Raw genomic sequence first — 20,290 nt, forward strand, 5'->3', positions numbered from 1 at the left:
AGATTGGAAAATATATTTGAAAATGTTGTCTTACATTTGACAAAATGTAACACCAGGAGAGACAGATAAACATGTGCAGTGACTGTCCTGGAAAACGTGGCTTAAAGTAGGCCAGTTGACTGAAGCATGAGAAAGCATCATGATGCCAACTTCGAGATCAGAACAATCAGCGAGGAAAAGTCACTGAACCACTGCCAAGTGACCAAGAAATACAGTGCTACAGAATGTCCTAAGATGGCCAGAGCAACAAAGATGGTCTTAAAAATGCTAATAGTGAGAAAATCTTGCTGTGGTCCCAAAACTGGCAGTCTCCAAGAGTGTTGTGTGAAAAGACAGAATGGCAATTACTAGGGCTGTTATTCGGAAGTTGCCAAAATGCTTCATCTCCTGGTTAATGCCAGCTGTCTATGGAAGGCTAAAATGGAAGTAAAACGACTAACAGGCCACTTCATATGCTGTGTGTGATTAATGCTAATATAAGAACAATTATTCATTTGGATATTCCAAATGACATTTAATGTTTATGGATTGATCCCTTATCAATTATACACAAAAATCAACTGGGAAGAAAAAATGAGCCGTACTAAAAATAAATAAATAAAAATAGCATCAGACACATTTTGCACAAGTGTGTTATCATAGCCAGTCAGTCACATTTTACTCAGCTGCTAGGCTAAGTAGTTTACATGATCCCTGAAAAGATGAAGCAAAAACTCATCTTATCCTCCTCACTCACCACACTACAGTGAAATGAGCAGTTCAGACAGTATCTGCTGAGCTATTAAGACTTCAGACTAAAATTAGAACAAGGATCATCACATTTGATGATGTGGAACTGCTTTATGGGACTGTGTGCTGGTGGGGGGCACGCTGGCAGCTCAATGAGCCATAGGAGTGCCAGTTTTGTGCACTCAGTGGGGTCTACTATAGAGTGAGGTGAAACTGGCAGGGAGGGTTGGCTCAATACTGAACCATAATGGCTTACTCTTAATGGTTGCCGCAAGGGGCCAACGTTCATTACTCTCTGCGTGGGGGGACTTTCGACAGGATCCCAGGGTGAAACTTGTGAGTGCATGTACACTCACACACATTTTAACTTTGGGGAGGCACCCCAAGGCGAGCGAGCAAGACAGAAAGCTACAGAAACTGTTTTCTTTCCTTCACACACTCCCACAGACACAATTCCCTCACGGGAAGCACAGGGGAGTGTGTTAGTGTGGTAGTTAACAGAATGCTAAAAGCTCCTTCTCAGGGTAGTTTAATAATATTTCTAATTATTCAGCGATTGCAAAAATATTCTAATCCAGCACAGTAGAAGCTAGAGTTCTGTGCTAATACTTTCTCTCTCCTCGGTTCACCTTTTAAAGCAGGCCAATACCCTAGCTCAGCTGAAACAGCCAACCTAATGCACACAAATGCAGACTCAGGCTCCTTCTAAAATACCACGCAAAGATAGGCTATTTTACTGCTGCTTTTGCCATCTAAAAGGGGGAGCGATATGTAGCGTTAAATTGGAAGCCACAGCAATAGTCATTTAACAGGCTGGCTTTAAGAGTGAAGCCTCATGAGCTGAAAATGGTTTCACAAATCTTGGTTGAAAAAAAGAAATAGCCTGCCTCAACTGAGCTACAATACAAGGAGGAAGCCCACCTTTCACTTCTATTCGATATAAGCTGTATCTTTGTGGTTCCATTCATACTAAAAAGGTATGCTTAGTTATGACAGGAGCAGTCAAAGCTGGTGTATTAATTAGTACAAACATAAACACACACAAAAGTATGAACAAAGCATGCGCTCAAAACAGCCAGCCAGACAGATTGTTGGTTCCTCTGCATCTCGTGGGAGCTCATTTCACAGACTTTACCTGCCAGTGAAATCAGACAGACAAACAAAAATGAGACCTGTGGTGTGCTGCACAGTGCTACTGAAGAATCCCTCTCTCACTCTGCTTTAACCCATTTAACTCTACTTTCTGTGTTTCAGTGGATGTACGCACGCTACTAAGGCATCTAGAAACGCAGCTGTTTTATCCACCGAGGCCCCAGGCATACTTTTACAAACGTGCATCCTTCCGCACTTGTATAGGCAAACACACACACCTACAACAATGCAGGGATGCTATGTAAAATGAAGCACAGGATGCATGCTGGGAGCTCAACAAGATGTGAGACTACGAGATAAGGAATGGGAAGAATAACAGGATGAAGAGTCAGGATGCATGCTGATGGACTGTAGGTCTGCGGATTAAAAGAGCAATGCCTGGCCCCATTTTGTGTTGACTGTTGCCCTGAAACTATTTCCTCTGGTCTGTGAAAAGGAGGTATCCTTTTCCGTGGCCCACTACCTGGAGGGGCCTGAAAAGATTGACATTTCCTGTCAGTTGTTAAGACATAAAGAGAACCTATGTCTGAAAGAGTTAGGCTGAATAATTTATCTCAAAATGCAGACCACTGATCAGAGGATCTAATAGTGCAGAACACTATTAATCTATTAAACACATCTCATCTTTGTCTACCCCGACACACAGCTGCCCCAACTGTCATGCAACAATGCCAGGAAAGGTCCAGCTGTCAGGAAAGGAAACTAGAGAGGAAGAGGGAGGAAGGAAAGGCTCTGGCTGTCAGTGTGACTGGAAAAGATAACATGCACTGTGCTTCCTGTCCCCACCCCTGTAACTAAGGAGACCACAGAGCTCACAACCAATAGGAAAGATGGAGGGGAGGAGAATAAATTTTCATACTTCCAATCATCAGTTTAAAAGGGATAATTTACCCATGCTTCAAATTTCTTCCAAACAATCTAAATCCACAGAAAAACAGTGTTTTCAGTGGGATTATAAAGTCTACTGACAGAAAAGCAAAGAGTTAACATAAATGGGACAAAATGGGAGATGGTAACATTCAACCGGTCATTTCCATCAGTTAAACACCGCCAAGTGGCAACTGCATTTTAACAGTAAACCTTCTGCAAATCCTTACATCAACTGTGACTCTAGTGATTTTTGGCGAGGAACAGATGGGAGCAGCAGGAGCCTGCCAGAAGTGCAGTATTGAGAATGTCAACAAACAGATTGAAAAAAAAAAATCTCTTTATTTAATGTGTTTGGTAGGTGGGGGAGTGGCAGAAAGAGGGACCAACAGATTCCTTTTTCCTGAGGTCACTCAATCACAACAAGAAAACATTGATGCCACAAGGTACGTGGCCATACTTGTCACCAGCTGCAACTTGAGTTTCAAAGGGACAATAAGGAGGAGGTTGGCAGGTTCGAGGCCAGCATGGACCAGCTGGTACAGAGGTGGACTAGTAGCTGAAGAGGTGCCATGGGCATGCTCAAGGACAGCTAACTGCTTGGGTCGCTGCACTCTCCACATCAGTTGCATGTATAGGTTTCTCTGCATACCTGTGTGTGTATTAAAGTACTAATCACAGTGTAAAGATCGATTTTCCCCAAGGGGCATTAATAAAGGAATTTCTTTTTCAGCACATGCTTCAGTTCAAATAAACGGGCTATACTTAAATTGCAAAGAAAACACTGTTATAATCTGATGCAATCAAATACAACAGACCTGCAATAACTCCTGCTTTTATGGGTCTTATCATATTCAGCTGTTGATAAGAGTGTGCCAGAGAGGCATTGATTCACCTCTATGGTGGCTTCACCTGCTGTAGTCTGTGTTCTTGATGTATTAGATTCTATTTATATTACATCACAAAGTGTACGTATAGAAGGGCTGTCTAAACTGGCCAAAAATTACATTTTATTACTCCTTAAAAGAAAAATTCCAATATCTATTTTGTGCATTATGTCCATAAAAGGGCTAACCAATAAAACAAGAGAAATGCTACTTACACATTATTTCAACATAAACATGTCTTTTAAAAGCCCTATGTGCCGACCAATAAACATGCTGTTGAATTATTCACTCATATCAGTTTGACCTACATTTCATTTTCAAACAATGAAAGTTTCTTTGTGTGTGGGGTTTCCAATTGGTGCTGGTCCACGTGTCCTGGAAGGTTTCAATGTCCCAGACAAACGGGAGCAATCCTGGCCACATATCTGATTATGGTAGCTATTTTACCATGTTTTTGTGTCTAAGTGACTAATGGGGACAACGATTTTTGAAAATGGTCCAGTAGTAGAGAACTGCAGCCAGCAGCTGTGAAACAGGCAACAATACAGTACCTCTGGGCATTTGCCCATCGTCAATGTACCTCCACTAAAATTGTTTGTTTTTGCCACTGATCAGCTCAGATTGTTTTTCAAAGTGTCTGACAACATTATGGAAGGATCCATACAGAGACACACCTTTCTGTTATAGAGTAAGATCAATTTCGTTTGACCAGAAAAGGCTATATTGCTCTCGCCAAAACCACCAGCCTCCATTTACAGAAAGAGTAACTTTATGACCGTAAAACCCACTTCATTCAAACGCAACAGAAACAAAATAAACTCACGCAAACCTTCTTGGTTCGTTTTTCCACTGTTCAACAATCATCACCGAGTCTAGATTTGTTGAAATAAATGCTTAATTTACCAAACCAGGAGAGGACAGAGACCCATCAGACAAGCAGTGGGGGTAAACAGCGTGTAAAGACGGAATATTTTCTCATCTAACAAGGGAACTATTTTCACAGACATTATGACCAGAGAGATTAAATATGTCAGATTAGGGAAGAAGAAACACAACCAAATACTAATTTTGACAACTGAAAGTCTATTTTTTTTATTATTTGAAAACATATCTGAATTTAGGATATCTAATGTACCTAATGTACCATATACATGTGCCAGGTGTTGTTTGATCCCCAGGCACAGGGCCTGCTCGGGCTTGTGGTTAGCATCTTAAGTTCAGCTCAAAGTTAGTCACTGTCCCTGGGTGTGACAACACTCACATCACAGCTGTTGTTGTGTCTTTGAGCCAGCTTTTTAATGTCTTCACAGCTAGACATTGCAATTTTCCAGGATCAGAATCTTGCCACTTCAAATACCTCCTCTTGTAAAATAAAAAAAACAGACATGTCAGAAAAGGTTAAATATCTGGATGGATATGTATAATCTTCAGTAAGAACTTCAATTGTTGTGAGGGATTGTAGGTAATTGTAAGTCAAAGTGATTCTCCATGAAGAACTAAATGACGTGGCATCGTTTAGAAATGCTGAATAACTCCCTTGATGCACTTCCAGATATTAAGGTTGACAATGAAAAGAAGAGGGAAAGACTGGCCCTGACCTACTCCCTTCTGTCTGCAGATCATCAGATCTGCTCTTTGGCTGTGTGTTTGGTCTGGGTGTCTGGTCCTGGAGACTGTCTGTTTGATCTGTTTTGTCTGCCGAGTCATGTTGAATGTACCATTTAAAGCATTTAAAAAACAAACATGTTGGAGGGGCTGTAACAACTGGGTCAGAGTGTCATAAAGGGAGGAGAGGGAGAGTCGCTGACTCAACTGTCATTACCAAGCTTCCACTTTGCTTAAGCCTTTAAACATCGATCTGCTTCAAAGCGCTTGGGTGTGCGGGCTTAAAAAATCTGCAAGTGCACATACGTGTGCACAATTACAGCCAGCGGGTGCAGGCATGTTGTTCTCTGCCAACCAATGGCTAGAGCCTGGGAGTGATCGAGTGGAGAGCTGAGCGCATGCTAGGGTCCTGAGCGCAGACAGAGAGAGCTGAGCTAATGCAAACTGACAGGCCACGTAGCGGGCCTTTAATGTCACCACTGGTCCTCACATGAAAGAGGCAATGTAGCCTCAAGGCAGGATTTTTGCCACACATACTCACATACAAGTAAAGAGGGGAGCTACAAAAAGAGAAAACAAATGAAAGGAGAGAGTGTGTGGAGTAAAATCTGGAGAAACTGGAGATGAGAGAAGAGAATACAAAGGCAAAGGGGGGAAAGGGGGTGATGGAAGCTGTAGAGTCACTCTGCTAAAATAAATAGGTAAAAAGGCAAAGCCAGGAAAAATGAGTCATTGCCCCTTCAGAGAACAGATACTGATTTTCTCCTCTGGAAAACACTATGACAACGACGGAAGGCAATATAAAATAAATAGATGAGTGGGATGCATGTACATGTTTAAGGCACAGAGGAAGAAGTAAGAAGGAGAAAGCAAACTGTAAATGTGTGTGCATGGCTGGAGTGCAGACGGGGAGAGGAGGATTATATACATGGTGATGAGGGAGGAGGAGTGGAGATATAACCGAGGTCTGGTTCATCGAAAGTGTCAGACGCTCAATAAAAATAAGGTTGCAGGATGTGCTTACATCACCAACACCCTAAACTCATGTCAGACAAATACTCTCCAAGAGCAGGAACAGGGAAGGGGAGAGAAGGATTGGAGGGGACAGAGAGAGACAAGTCCATCTCCTGCCAGACTATTCTTCACCTTAAGGTGTCAACAACAGCTGGCACCTTGACACCTTGCTCATGCCCACACCTGTCTCCTCTGCCGTGTCTACACACCGTCCAGCCCCAGCTGTCTTTAACCTTCCCTAGAGGACCCCTAACATTTACAATAAATTACTTAATTCACCCACACAGTAAAGGAGATCAAAGATATACACCCAATCCAAACAACAGCAATTTGAGTCAAATCATCTCTAAAATCACTGTGCTTCAGGTCAGAGAGCTTGTCCTGGCACGTCTAACAAGGAAATGTATGCACCAGACAGGAGCAGCTGTAATCTTATCTGAGACGGCAATAAAGAAACACCTTGTAAGTCTTTTATGAGCAACATTCCTATGTAAGGACACTGGGCTGAGATTGCGGAAGCTATGGCTAAGTGCGCTGGGGCAGCATCTACAAGGTAGAAAGACACAGTTAACTGTGCCAGCTGGTTGTGCATTCTATAGTATACTTATAACTTTTTAAAACCTCAATGAGGAGTTGTGTGACCTGTGGCATGGCAGCAAGAATGTCTGCACACCTGTTACTGCAACTGTCAATGTCACTTTACATTGGTAGTCTATTTACTATTGTAAGCTAGCTAAAGTGTATTAGTCATTGATCTGACCCTGACTTCTGGAGTCAGAGGTGCAGCCAGAGTTCAGCCCCAGTAATTAGGATCATGGCTGGGGTCAGGGAAAGAAATGGGGAAAAAAGTAACGTGGTTAGGGATGTTCTTGAATGGGTCTCCAGAATGGGGCCAGCTCCCAGCTTTTTGATGGATTTGTATGAGGGATGTCTGTTAATCATTTAGCCACCGAGGATGTTTTTGACCAGTTACCCATGTCGGTCTGTAGATGAATTTGCATAAACACACACTCCTGTCCGAGGCCATAACCCTCTAGGTGTGAGGTATGACTGAGACCCATATGCTGATCAACAATCGGTGAGGTAGAGGGCGAGGAATTCAAAGACCTAGTTTAGTACCTTGAGAACAAGTATATTATGCAACTGTGACTAAAAGCATTGAAAAACACTTTGAAGAAGTGTTTGGTGGCTTTGGCAAAAGTGACATAGCGGCTTTTTCTAGTTAAACAAAAAGGATCTTATTCGTAAATAAAAAGGTATCTCTGTTTAGGTCCTTTCCGTAATGTTGTCAGACATTTAGAATGACAATCTGAGCGTGTCAGGGGCAAAAACATGCTGCATGTGCGGATATATTGTGCAGAAAATGTATTAGATATTTTAGTCTTTAAAACAGACTATTTACAGGACAAAAATACAGTTGCCAGTGTAGCTTGTGTCCAGGAACACTAACCATTCCAACTTTGTTGTGAGAAAACAGCGACAAGAACAAAAATGAAGTCAAGTGCAACTGGACGCTTCATGGAAGAGTTCTAGTGATCCCACCGTAAATGCCTCCAGTGCAGAGATTATTTTAAAGGTTACTAACCTAAGAGTTTGATTGATTGCAGCAGCACTACCACAAAGCTTATTGTGCATTCATCATATACTGAATTTAATGATGTGTACATTGTTTCATTTACTGTACAGTAATTAAGCACAACAACTACCAGGAAATGACACAAACTTGGCATTGCTTGCTGGAAAAACACAAAAAGATATGATCACCACTCCACACATGCATGTACATCAAAATAATAAGATAAAAGAACTTCAACATGTTCTACCGCCAGTAAACTGTGAGATCAGTGCTGTATATAGGAGGGTCTTTGGTTGCCTAAACCACATCACTCAGCAGCTTTGAGAATAGTACATACAGTACTGTACATTCAGCCAAGATAATAAACCAAGAGATAAATGCAAAGTAAAAATGCGTTGCAATGTAATGGGCTTGTTTTGCAGACAGTGCTCACTTCTATGTGAACTGGTTGGAATGACCCACTGTGTGCGTCTGGCCCATTAAAGCACAAAAAGCCATTGTGTATCATTAGATGGGTGGGGGGCAGGGGTTCAGAGGGGTGGAGTGTGGAGCTGAGGGAGGGGTCAGTGACCTTCCTCATAACCAACCAGATGACCTCATTCACATCACATAGGAATCCTCTGTCTCCCCCCACTGTTCTTTATCACACTCACCATCCTCCCCTCGCTCGACAGCCTTGCTCGCCTTTTTACTTTCAGTGAACACAATCAATCAACTGAGCAGGGACGTGGCTCACGCTCACTAACCCTTTCATACACACAGCACATTCTTTCCTGCCAGCTATCTGTGGGCTTTTATACCAGTCTTTCCTATGTTACACGGGGTGCTAAAGAGCCCCTTTGTTTCACCAATTAAAGCCTAATCATACAAAACCACCCATTGTTTCTGCTCTGTAATCTCCTCCCAACCACTGAACTGATAAGGACAGACAGACTTAAGCCTCACCACAAACAGACAAGCAGTGACAAACTCTAAACAAACAGAACAAACAGAAAAACTGTTTCACTTGCAGTTGTACAACTCTGACTGCATTCATGTGCTGATACTGTGTGTGGGACGTGTTGCACATGGGCATAAATTATGCTAAGCAAATCATGTTTTACATTACAGCACAAGACTGCAGGGCAGACAGCCACTGTAAAACACAACTGTGCAACACATGTAATTTTACTTAGGCTAGACACTCGCTATGTGTGACTGTGTCAGCGAGACAGCAAAGACCCTGTTCAAGCAAATGAAACATTGCTGAACAGGTAAAGTGGATTAAAAACCTATGTGAACATAAGTGACAGTCCTGTGTAAGAAATCTGTGTTTAACTTCCTCCGGCGTAAATTCCATCACTACAAGCAGATCGGCTGAGTGGTGCAACCCTGCTCTGATCTGACGATTTAAGTAATTGCTTCCAATCCATTTTTTTGACAGATGTGAGTGACAATTTAGTTTTGCATTTAATTTTCACTTAAAAACCATAAAAATAAAAATGATGATGCTCTGATTTTTGCTGAAGTCTGTAACAAACAAGCACGTTTCCTTACGTCTGGAGAATATGATTTGTAGGCTGGGGCATCTGTTGCACCGCAATGCTTCATTTATAATTGTACGATGTGACACATTTTACCTTCATCAAAAAATTGCAGCACCTGTGATTTGGATATTGCACTTAAGCATATTGTGACCAGCAGGACCGAGAGGGTAGATGACCACTGAGAGAGCTTTTTTTTTTTTCACCTAATGCCTATGTACAGGCCAACAAAGTAATAGCTGTAAACTAGGATGGTTCTAACAATGTGATTGTGGTGTCAGAAGCTTGCAGGCAATGCATCTGTACTGGGGTACAGGGGATAACTGGGGATAACAACTAAACAAAAGTTTAAACTTAGGGTTAGGGTTAGGGTAGACTAGTTGAATAGTCTAGTATGAGTGAAGTGTGTTTTATGATGCGTTAAGGCAGTTTAGGTCATCTTGGTTCAGCGAAAGACAGAAACTTTGATTCAGAAGGTGTCCAGATCTATTTTTCTGCAGTTTGAACCAAGACTGCATAACTGTTTAATGCTTCCAACACTGCCAAGTACATTACAGATTCACTCTGTTTTCAACCTTTCACAATAAAAGCCCCAGATAAACACGCTGTGTAACTGCTCGCCAGTGAGAATTCAAGAAAATTCAGTTGCATGAAATCTTTGGGCAAATGTAAAAATGTATGAGATTGTGAACTTTTTAGTGGGTAGAAGATGGACAGATGTCCAGATTAGTATATTCCTTGTGTTTTGTGCAAATTTAGAGCTTAATCAGCTTGTTAGGGCTATGGCTTGATCACAACCATCATTAGGAAAGGTGATGGAAATTTCAAAGCTTTATAAATACTTGTCCCAACAACCAGGAGCCATGGGCTCCTCTAAGCAGCTGCCTAGAACTCTGAAAATGAAAATAACTGGTGTCCACAACGATAGCAAAGTGTTTTCAGGTAGCTTTTTCCTCAGTTCATATTGCAATCAAGACTTGGCAGTTTACAGGAACAGTGGAGGTCAAGTTGGCGTCTGGAAGACCAGGCAAACTTAGCGAGAACTGCTTGTAGGATTGCTAGAAAGGCAAATAAAAAACCCTGTTTGACTGCAGAAGACCTTTATGAAGATTAAACAGACTATGGAGCGGTGGTACACTGTTCTACTGTGTAGTGACACCGGCACAAATGTGACCTTCATGGAGGAGTCACCAGGAGAAAACCTTTCCTGTATCCTGACCAAACAATTCAGCATCAGAAGTTCTGCGGACTGACGAAGCTAAAAGTCTAAGGTATGTTCAGAGAAAAAGGGGTGCAGAATTTCATGAAAAATGTTGAGCACTGGGGGTGGATCGATTATGCTTTTGGCTTGTGTTGCAGCCAGTAGCACTGTGAACATTTCGCTGATAGAGGGAAGAGTGGATTCAATTAAATACCAGCAATTTCTGGAAGTAAACATCACACTGTCTAGAAAAAAATCTGAAGCTAAACAGAGGATGGCTTCTGCAACAGGATAATGATCCTAAACACAATCCACAATGGACTACCTCTAGAGGCACAAGGTGAAGGTTCTGTCATGGCCCTCACAAGCTTACAAAAGGTATAAGAACATTAGCTCTGTGAGCAGGAGACCTCAGCTTTCTCAGTCAATATAGAATATACGGGGAATTTACTGCTTCACTTGACTACATTTACCAGAACATTGTTTGGATATCCAGATAAAATGCGGCAAATTTTCCCTTCAACACACTTGAAAAGTCTGTCGACTATCAAATGCTTTTCAATTGATCAGGAAATTAAATTCAAAAATACTTTCTAAAACTGCTATTTGAGTCTGAGATCCTACGAAGATTAATATAATCTGTGTGAGTTATTATCCGTAGTGGTAGCACCTTGTCATCAAACAACATCAGAAAAATATTTACAGTTGGTTGAAACAATGTTGACAATACTTATGTTGGCAGAGATTTGTTCTCCTCAGCGCTGAAAAGCTATGCCAAGGTGTCAGGCCAACACATGCTGCAGAGAGTCAATTTCATTCAAACACAGATCAGAAGAATCCAAAGGGACAACACCATCTAAAAACAGTGGAGTAAATATCTTTCCAAGATATCCACTGCATTCAAAACACAAAGCCAGTTGAACGCTCATTCAACCATCGGTGAACTACAACAAAACATAGTTGGCAAACTGAAGGGTTATTGTGAAAGCAGCCTATTCCGAAGCATTTCTTCAACCCAAAAAAGATCTAAATGTTAAGGCAATATCACAGTTTCCCTCATGAACAATGGACACTGGAAAGATTTTTTTTAACAGATGTATCAATTAATGTTACAGTGTATAAAAACTACAGCCAAGTAAAAGTTCAGTTTAAATCCAGATTAAAGCAAATGGTGAAGAAACCTTGAGTACACAATACAAGGAAAGAAACCCCATTTAACAAATTATGTATTCGCTTTTTAGCTGTTAATGGTTAACCTGAAATTTGGCGGTGCTTCCCACTGTGTTTTGCACAGCATCAACAGAGCAGAAAAGAGCAACTGGAGATTTTGACATGTGAGGACAAAAACTGTACTGAGGCTGTAGAGACCCAGACAAGGAGCAGAGACTGGTAAAGGAGTTCCCAGCACTTCATATTTGATGGCAGAATTCTACAGAAGACCCTCACTGCCTCTTACTACCTTTCTATGGCCCTGAGGGAAGGTTATGGCAGCACCACCTGCTCTTGCCAAGCCTCACACAAAGAACACGGGCTGCTGAGGGACAGGTAAATTATTCATCTTTGATTTATCGGCCAGCCTGAAACTATTGAAACCAAGGCATAGGCAGCAAACCACAGGCCAACAGATCCACTGGGGTGTTTTGAAAGAGGATGGGGTGAGTGAACTTGCAGTAGGGTTTGGACGAGGGTGACAGAAAAATCAGAGAGCGAGTGAGTGTGTCAGAAAATTAGAAAGTTTAAGGAAACATTTTTGGGTTACTTATAACTTACTATTACTGGGCAGAATGGAGGTTGCTACTGCCAGGCGTGAAGCAAAAACTCAAATTACGGACAAATTATGCATTCAACACTTGCAGATGTATAAAGCAAAGCAGTAGTTCCTATGCCGCGCTGTGGATGGCATTCACATTAAGCTGAGCTAAAACACACTATGAGAGAGTGTGTGGGGAAAACAAACACCAGGCTGGAGGTTAAGTGCTCTGACTGTGCTCCCGGTAAAATTCCTGAGCTTGCTGCCAACGCTCCGTTGCTATTCCTCCTCTGAAAGGAGAGAGAAAATGAATGCAGAGGGGCAGACGAGTTAGACACAAACAGAGTGAGCATTCAGCTCATTTTTTCACCTCTTTTCGACACTAAAAATGGTGAAGGGAACAGGAAACCGTGACAAATGCTACTGGTCTGACTCCTGAAAAACCTAATTGTTACACACTCTATCTGTTGTGACAGTTGAGACTTAAAAACAAAGACATAAAAAGAAAGAGCAAGGCAATAAAGGGGAGTACTATGAGCGAGGGGGGTGGGAGAGCTATTTGAAGAACTCCAAGAATGTAACAGGGTGGGACCCACACATATATGCAAGCTGAGGAATATACTGAGAAATATTATGTGCCCTACGTATCCACACAAAAGTGCGGAGGAGGGATAAGAGCGATGATTCATGATGTAATATAAATTAGTCAAAAGAAAGCTGAGAGACAGACACACCTCTGTGGGAGAGGGCAAAAGAAGAGCAGGCTTCTCTTGTCACCACAGCAAGAAAACAGCCCCCCCCGTTTGTCTGAAGGAAAAACAAACCACTGACTCGCCTTCCCCATAGTCCTTTCCTGTCTGAAACGGGCGTTACTTCCCGTAGATGTTTTTGCATGAGAAACAAAATATGAAAAAAAGAAATGGTAAAAGCCAACATGTCTTGGTTCAAGGGTAATGGGAGGAGCCATGGTGTTAGAAAAAGGAATAAAGAGTCCAACTAAATGAACAACACTGTGTCAGGGAGCTGCTGTGACATAATTATTACAACACATTCTAATTCATCTTCTTTTAACACTGCTCGCCATCATCTAGCACACACACACAAACACACAGAACCCTGACTCTTGCTTTGACAGAAAGCACACATTTAAACCCCTTCAGTAAAATTCACTGTGCATCTGCCATCTTATTCACTGCTGATTTTAACGTGATCGCTCAGCTTTAAGGGTTGAGGAATAACAGAGAGATAAACTGCCCCAAGCAATGTGTTGTCTAACAGCCAGCACTATAGAAGGGAACGCTTAGTTTTGGCGACAGCAAGCCTGATAGTCAGCCAGGCAGTCAGGGTAGGGCACGGAGACAGGAGGCCAGGCAGAGGCAGCAGTGATAAGGAGGCCCCAGCACTCACGGGATTGAGGCCTGAGATAAGAGCCGGGAGCTGTCGTTGGATGACTTTATCATACAGCGCCCGGTGGGGGGTGGCATTGCTGGGGCTGGAGTGGGGCCAGGGGAGCAAGACGGGTCTGGGGTTGGAGTTAGAACACGGACTGAAGCTCATGCAGGCACTGTGGTGGGGCTACTGGAATGGAAGGCTGCAATGCAGAGGCCTGTCAGAGAGAAGACAGGCAGGGCAACACTGGGTCCTGCCATAACCCCTACACCTCACCCTGTCAAACTTATGCCACCACCTAATTCATTACCAGGGAAGAGTTACTGAGAAACAGGGACCGTATGAGGACAAGAGACAGAGCGAGAACAACAGCACAAAGCCTCCAATTCTGCTTTCTCACTGGTGGCGACGGCTCAGTAAACCAGCTCACAGAATGGCTTGCGGTTAATTAAATTCCAGCTTATAAGTGGTGCTTTGGGAGAGAATGTGGGGAGAAGAGAAAGGGCTGGGGTGTGGGGGATATAACAGGTTTCTGCTTGCGACAACAGTCCTGGCCTAACACCTCCAATTCTCTCTACCTGTCAGTCTCTATCTGTGCTCTCTAACGCTCCATGCTTTATCTTACTTTGCGAGCGGTGCTCAATCTTGTTAGCGGTTAAATTGATTGTATGTCAGAGGTTAGTGCAGGTCTAGTCGTGTGCTGAGGAACGCCAAGGGTCAACCTACAGCGGAAGGGTACGGTGTTGCAACAGCCACACGAAGAAAAAAAGGGGGAGAGCCATGTAGACAGACTGACAGAAATATGGGACATCAGGTAGAAAACTAAATTTTTCAAAATCTGTTCTCTAAACAGCTGTTCCCAAAGGACTGGTTCCCTATGCAGGCACAACAGTGGGCAGCAGACAGTTTGTCCTCCGAACACTGACAGCTCTCCCGGGAAGGTCCTGTTAAATCACGACACACAGAGACAAACAAGCAGACACAAAACTGTATATGCAAAGGGGGATACTGCAGCCAGGAACAAGTGGCATGATGCACCGCACAGCTCCACCACACAGTGTGCAATGGAGCAACGGACCATTTAATCTATTATACAAACAAAGCTCAAAAATGTGCACGTAAGGAAAGGTGAAGGGAGGTCGGGGTTAATATCTACCAATCTGACAATTCTGTTCCCCATAGAAACACACTTTCATGACAACAATAAATAAATAAATCAATAAATAAAAATAAAAATCCTTCCTTTCTCTTATTCTAATCTCTGGCGCTTCGCAACAGCGCCTGCGCCTCACTACTAGGTTACATCTCTAGATGTTATATGAACTGTCTCCTCCTGCCAAGAGAAAATATAGCAATTTGAAGCAGCTTGTTGGCTGGCAGATCGTAAAGAGAAATAAAAAAAAAAACTCCATAGCAGGTGTCAACTCAGGGAGATGAACAACTGCTACGCAAGGGGATTTCAAAAGGGGGCTGTCACTCGGCCAGAGTGACCTTGAGGGACTACACACATATTGGGAGTGAAACGGGGACGTCCACGCCACTAAAGCAGGGTGGGGGCCGTCGTCACACTCTAGGGTGGTGTCAGCTTTCTTCCGCCGTGGAAACAGCTGTGCAGACACGCACAAAACGTTGGGTGGGTGACGGAGACGTGCAGCTGTCGGAAGGGTATACTCTTGAGAGGTGGACAATTTGGGAGAGAGTTTTAAGTGCTCAACTGTAACTGGTTGGATATTTGTGCTTATTGGTGCACTAAAGTTTGACAGGGGAAGGAACTTTAAGCTTTAAGCTTATTAACGTTACTTTTTTCAGAATAGCAGTGCTCTTATTGTGATTCTATCAATATCACACAAGAAGTTTCCAGACAGCTGAAGTCTTGTTGACCGTCCGTAACTTTCCCTTTTTCATACCTTTCACTCTTTGATAACCCTTGAGCATCAATAGCTTTTCTTTCCTTTTTTTTATGTAGCACCATCTCTCTCCCCTTGTGGCCTTGACAAGACACCCATTTTCAATGAGACAGACCTGACTAAGAAGTCTCTTATATCCACAACAGACTGTGTAGAAAACTACGCACACACCACACAAAATAACGCTTTAGATCAAAAGTAATTCACACCACAAAACCACAAGTTAAAGATACCCTTCTGGAGTCTATGGTGTCTGCTGTCGAGTGTTATGTCTAGCTTTACCGCTGGCAAAGATCACAGTCACAAAAAATGCTTCATTCATCATCAAAAAAAATCTTATCACATAAGTATCAATCTCACTTATCATTAAGTAATTTTAAAAAAATGATTATCTTTTCTGAGCTTCTGGAATTACAGCAATCTGACAGCATGGGCCACTTAATGCAACACAACAGAAATAAGCCATACTAAACATCAATTTTAAGAGTACAGGGCCAGAGGAAAGGGTTATTATTTTGAATACTGCTGCTGTTTTTTTCCTCTCTTTTTCATAGTAAAACTGCAAAGACTGGATTGTGTATTTGGTTTTATCCTGGGTGGGGCGAGTTAACACCAGTACGGGACAGGGAGTGGGAGGAGGCCGGCCTCAAATATCACATATGTGCTTCCCCGTCCAAAGGGGAAAGGAAAGCAAACAGCCCTAACAGGGGCCAGACACTCAGACAGGCCTGCTCTGCACTGGGGTGGCTTTCATCACACACACACGCAATTTCTGGCGGCGGGGTAAAGTTTGGGATGGTGCTGTGGAAACCCTTGTAAACCTCAGACTTGTGAGGCTTTAGAGGAGCGAGACTGTAGCTCAGGATTCGCGTGTGTCCCAGCCATGAATTCTTCAACACCAGAGGAGGGAATGTTATATCCGTTTTCTATCTGACAGGCATAGAAGCAGCGGACCAGTTCGGCGTTACAGGAGTGGTTTCTGAACTGCTAACAAACCAATTCCTACAAAGCCACATAAACATATGGTTATATGGCATATAAGATATCAAATGATACATGGGGAAAGCTTTTTTTAAAAGACAGAACGATGAGCGAATCATATCCGCTGTTTTACTTCTGACATTAGTTGAATTTCTTTCACTTTATTTGCAAGCAAATGAAGCAAAAATAAATCTGTGCACGAAAATGGACTAAATTAAAATTAGGATGTAGAGCACTTACATTGTGCCTATACATGTCTTTGAATGTCCTTACAAGCACTTGCTGCTTGTGTCACATTCAGCACTCAACAGCTCTGCACAGTGCAATCTCTTCCCTCTCCTACCCCTTGGTCCCACATTTAGCGCACAGCTTTGGTGGTTAATATAGCAGGTAGTAAATACAAAATGCAAAGGAAGATGAAAGTCAAGCACACAGCTGAAAGTGGTTCAATATCTCATCTATGTACGAAACGTTCCTTCTGAACACCTGAGGAATGAGGAAGAGAAACAAACTTTTCACATTTTTAACATCAGAGCCAAGTCATGTGATTTTCCTGGGTTTACGGTCCATTTAAAAAAAAAACAACCCAAAACGTTGATCAACGCAGCTGTTTAGGTTATTCTAGGTCGCAAAAGAATTTTTCTTGGTCAGCTCCACAAAATAAAAGCCGACAAGCAGATGTATCACATGTTAGGTAAAAAACTCACTGTTGACCACACAGAAGCTAAAAACTGTTCCTTGCTTGCAGTTGATTACCTCACACAGCATGCCAACAGCAGCACGGCTGAGTTGTTGGGAGCACGGCACAAAGACTGTGTGCACGATCTCTTTTCTTTACTCTTCAGACAACTGCTCAGGTCTACGACTATGTGGGATTGGGAACCGCAAAGGGGAGCCGGGACGAGAAAGAAAAAGGGTCTGCTTCCTGACTCACCCCTCAATGAACACACTCATCATTCCCAAATGAGTCCAAAAAACCAATTGACTCTTCCGGAATTAAAAAAAATCCTCTGTAATGCCTCTTTTGTGAGGCATTTATGCAGTGTGGAGCGTAATCATTTAAAGAATATAATGCCATTTAAAAGCAAATAATTGGTGCTTTTAGTGCTAAAATGTGGTTGCAAAGATGTGGGGAAACTGCTATCATCACATGCTGGAGTATGCGTGATTCACATAGTGTCGTGATTTTTTGATTAACTGCCTACATGTCTGCAGGGCTCAACCTGACACTTAAAGCCAATTTCTCCAAATTGCTGTAGACATTCATACATGTCTGCTGCATTCAACGGGCACACTAGAGGGTCCTAACTCTACTTTTATTCCATGTTAAGTACATATTTCTTGAGACTGTTTAATTGTCAAGTGGGATAGGCAGCAAATAGTCAACTTTATGCCTGAGCTGTCTTGTTTATCTCCCATCAAGCGAGCAAGACATTCTTTGCAGACCGGTTTAGCAACTACACAACCCACTCATCCAGACATTCAACCGAAACTATGAGGTATGTACTGCCCTCCAGTTCCCATGTCGTCTATGAGGGAATCACCCGTTTGTGAAGTGGTCTGAACGCCTGTCATTATTTTTATTCATCTAGGTGTCATGGTGTCCAGCCCGACACTACACAGAGCATGGGGACAGCCTGCTAGGGGGCTGTGGCGCTCTCTAGTGTCCCCAGCTCAGTTACATAAAGCAAAGGTCCAACCTTCCGCTTAGACCAGCTTATGTTATTGATACCATCAACACAAACGGAGAATGTGCCTTGTTTATGAGCGCCGCAGCTTGTGTCGAAATCAAAGCCGTAAAAATACACGTAGACAGACGAATCCCGTCCGGACGGCGCCGCCGACAAAAGGCGACGCAATTTTGGTGGAGCACGCTTGACTGGCAAAAAAAACACGACGACTGCTGCGGCAGCAGCGAGGGAAGGAAGGAAATATAACCGAGAGAAGCCCTCGCTTGAGGACAAATATTGTAGTAGCCGAGTGAAGGGAGACAAACAAAAACGGCGTCTCTTTTAATAAAAAGTTAGACGGCTGAAATCATCTTGCGCTCCCCCTCCCAGCAGAAACTCGCTGGCCATTGTTTGGGCAACAAGCAGACACATTCCACCGTGCTTTTAAGCTCGGCCGCTGGGCAACAACTAACACAACCCCCTGAAGCACAAATAAGAGAAGAGAAAGTCAACTTTTGCGAACACTTCCTTCACATTTGTGCGAAACGCCACAGCGGCTGGTTAAGTCTCCATTTGAAGACGTAGCTGAGTTAAAGCCGTGGCTTTGATTCCTGAAGAGTTCAACGGAACGCAGACACCCAGGCTCGCTAGCTTAAAATGTGGCTAACCCAAGCTAAACTGCCGTGGAACATGTGGAATCAGGGCCCGTCTAAATTAAGAGATACGCCTTCGATAAACCATAAATGTGCCCCAAAACTTCTCCGTGGACGATTTTTGTTAATAGGTTGACAGTGATACACAGTTCTGCATTGCTAAGTGAGAGAGAGAAAGTTTTCGTCTTGTCGCCCCAAAGTCAGGAGTGCAGCAACAAACTCCGTGGAAGCCTAACGTTAGCAACGCAACTCTCAAATCCACAGCTCGCTGTCGTCTCGGGTTAAATTGACTCGCTTGGAATAATGCTGGATTTCTTCTACGGAATGTGAGGTATTGCTCGGGGGAAGTTGAGAGTGTTAGTATGCCTGCCACGGTAAGCGATATCGGTGTATCCGATGCTAGAACGTTATGCAGCAGGGGCGCCCAGCGAAGCCGTGTCGAGACCGGACTGCGCCGTGGTCACGCTTGCCCCCCTCCCCGGCGTCTCCCCCATCGCTCCAGACTACCACTTACCTTCATCGAGAAGCCTTTCCAGGTGTGTGAAGATGCCGCAGAGATTTGGCAAACTGGTCATGAGCTTCTTCTCGTTTAATAATTGCATCAAATAGTCGGGACTCGGCCTCGGTCGCTCCTTCACTTCGACCTCTCCGACCATCATCTTTGCGGCGAGAGCGGAGAACAAACCACCGCGAAACACAGAATCCTCTTTTAAGAAAAAGAGAAAAAAAACGAAAAAGAAAAAAAAAACTTGCGGCTCCAATCCCTCGCTTCCCTCCTCCTTGTAATGAGAAGACTCTATAAACCCCCCTAAAAATTCAGGTTTGGTTTGTTCTTGCTGTTTGAGTGGAGAGGGGGCAAAAAAAGAAACCGTTATCTTCCTTCCAGAGACTCGTGCGCCGTACTCTCCTCTACGCTGTGTGCGCTCGGGGACGTTCGATTCCACCACTGTAGGCGCGAGAGACTGTTCCACCGGAAAGGCTCCGTCCTCCTCATCGACTATTGGCCAGCGGAGCTTTCAGGGGACTAATGCGAGAACCAATGAGCACTCACACCCGAGCCAGGAGGGGAGGGTGGAGTGGTTAATGGAATGACGGACAGAAATTCGGGCCAATGGTGTGGAGTGCGCAGGAATGCAAATCCTGCCCCTAAAGTGTTGTCAACACAGACTGGCACACATTTACTTCTTTCTCTCTTTCCTCACTAATAGCGACATTATAGCAGTTAAACATTTTCAGACTCCAGCAGTCTTTCGGCTCCATAATATGTCTTTGCTTTAAAATTCAGAGTTAGGAGTCCTCTTGTTGTAAGATTTCCACTCCCAGCTGCTTTTATGTTGCCTTCTTTTCCACTCTAGATTGTACACAAAGTGTCGCATAGCCTACTAA

General features: G+C 43.3%; 1 protein-coding gene across 7 annotated transcripts in view; it reads right to left on the reverse strand.

Moving 5' to 3' along the window:
* Window positions 1–19,867, reverse strand: part of qkia (QKI, KH domain containing, RNA binding a) — a 79,253-nt gene extending 59,386 nt beyond the window's left edge. For 5 of the 7 annotated variants that reach the window (XM_070979800.1, XM_070979797.1, XM_070979799.1 and 2 more), the window contains exon 1: window positions 19,419–19,866. In XM_070979800.1, the coding sequence (XP_070835901.1) occupies window positions 19,419–19,563 (145 nt within the window). In that variant the 5' untranslated portion in view covers window positions 19,564–19,866. Of the gene's footprint in view, window positions 1–19,418 lie in introns of all 7 variants that reach the window. The other 2 variants (XM_070979795.1, XM_070979794.1) reach the window with 1 other exon arrangement.
* Window positions 19,868–20,290: the final 423 nt, after the last annotated feature.

The sequence above is a fragment of the Chaetodon trifascialis genome, chromosome 14 (genome assembly GCF_039877785.1).
Source record: "Chaetodon trifascialis isolate fChaTrf1 chromosome 14, fChaTrf1.hap1, whole genome shotgun sequence".
Classification (NCBI taxonomy): domain Eukaryota; kingdom Metazoa; phylum Chordata; class Actinopteri; order Chaetodontiformes; family Chaetodontidae; genus Chaetodon; species Chaetodon trifascialis.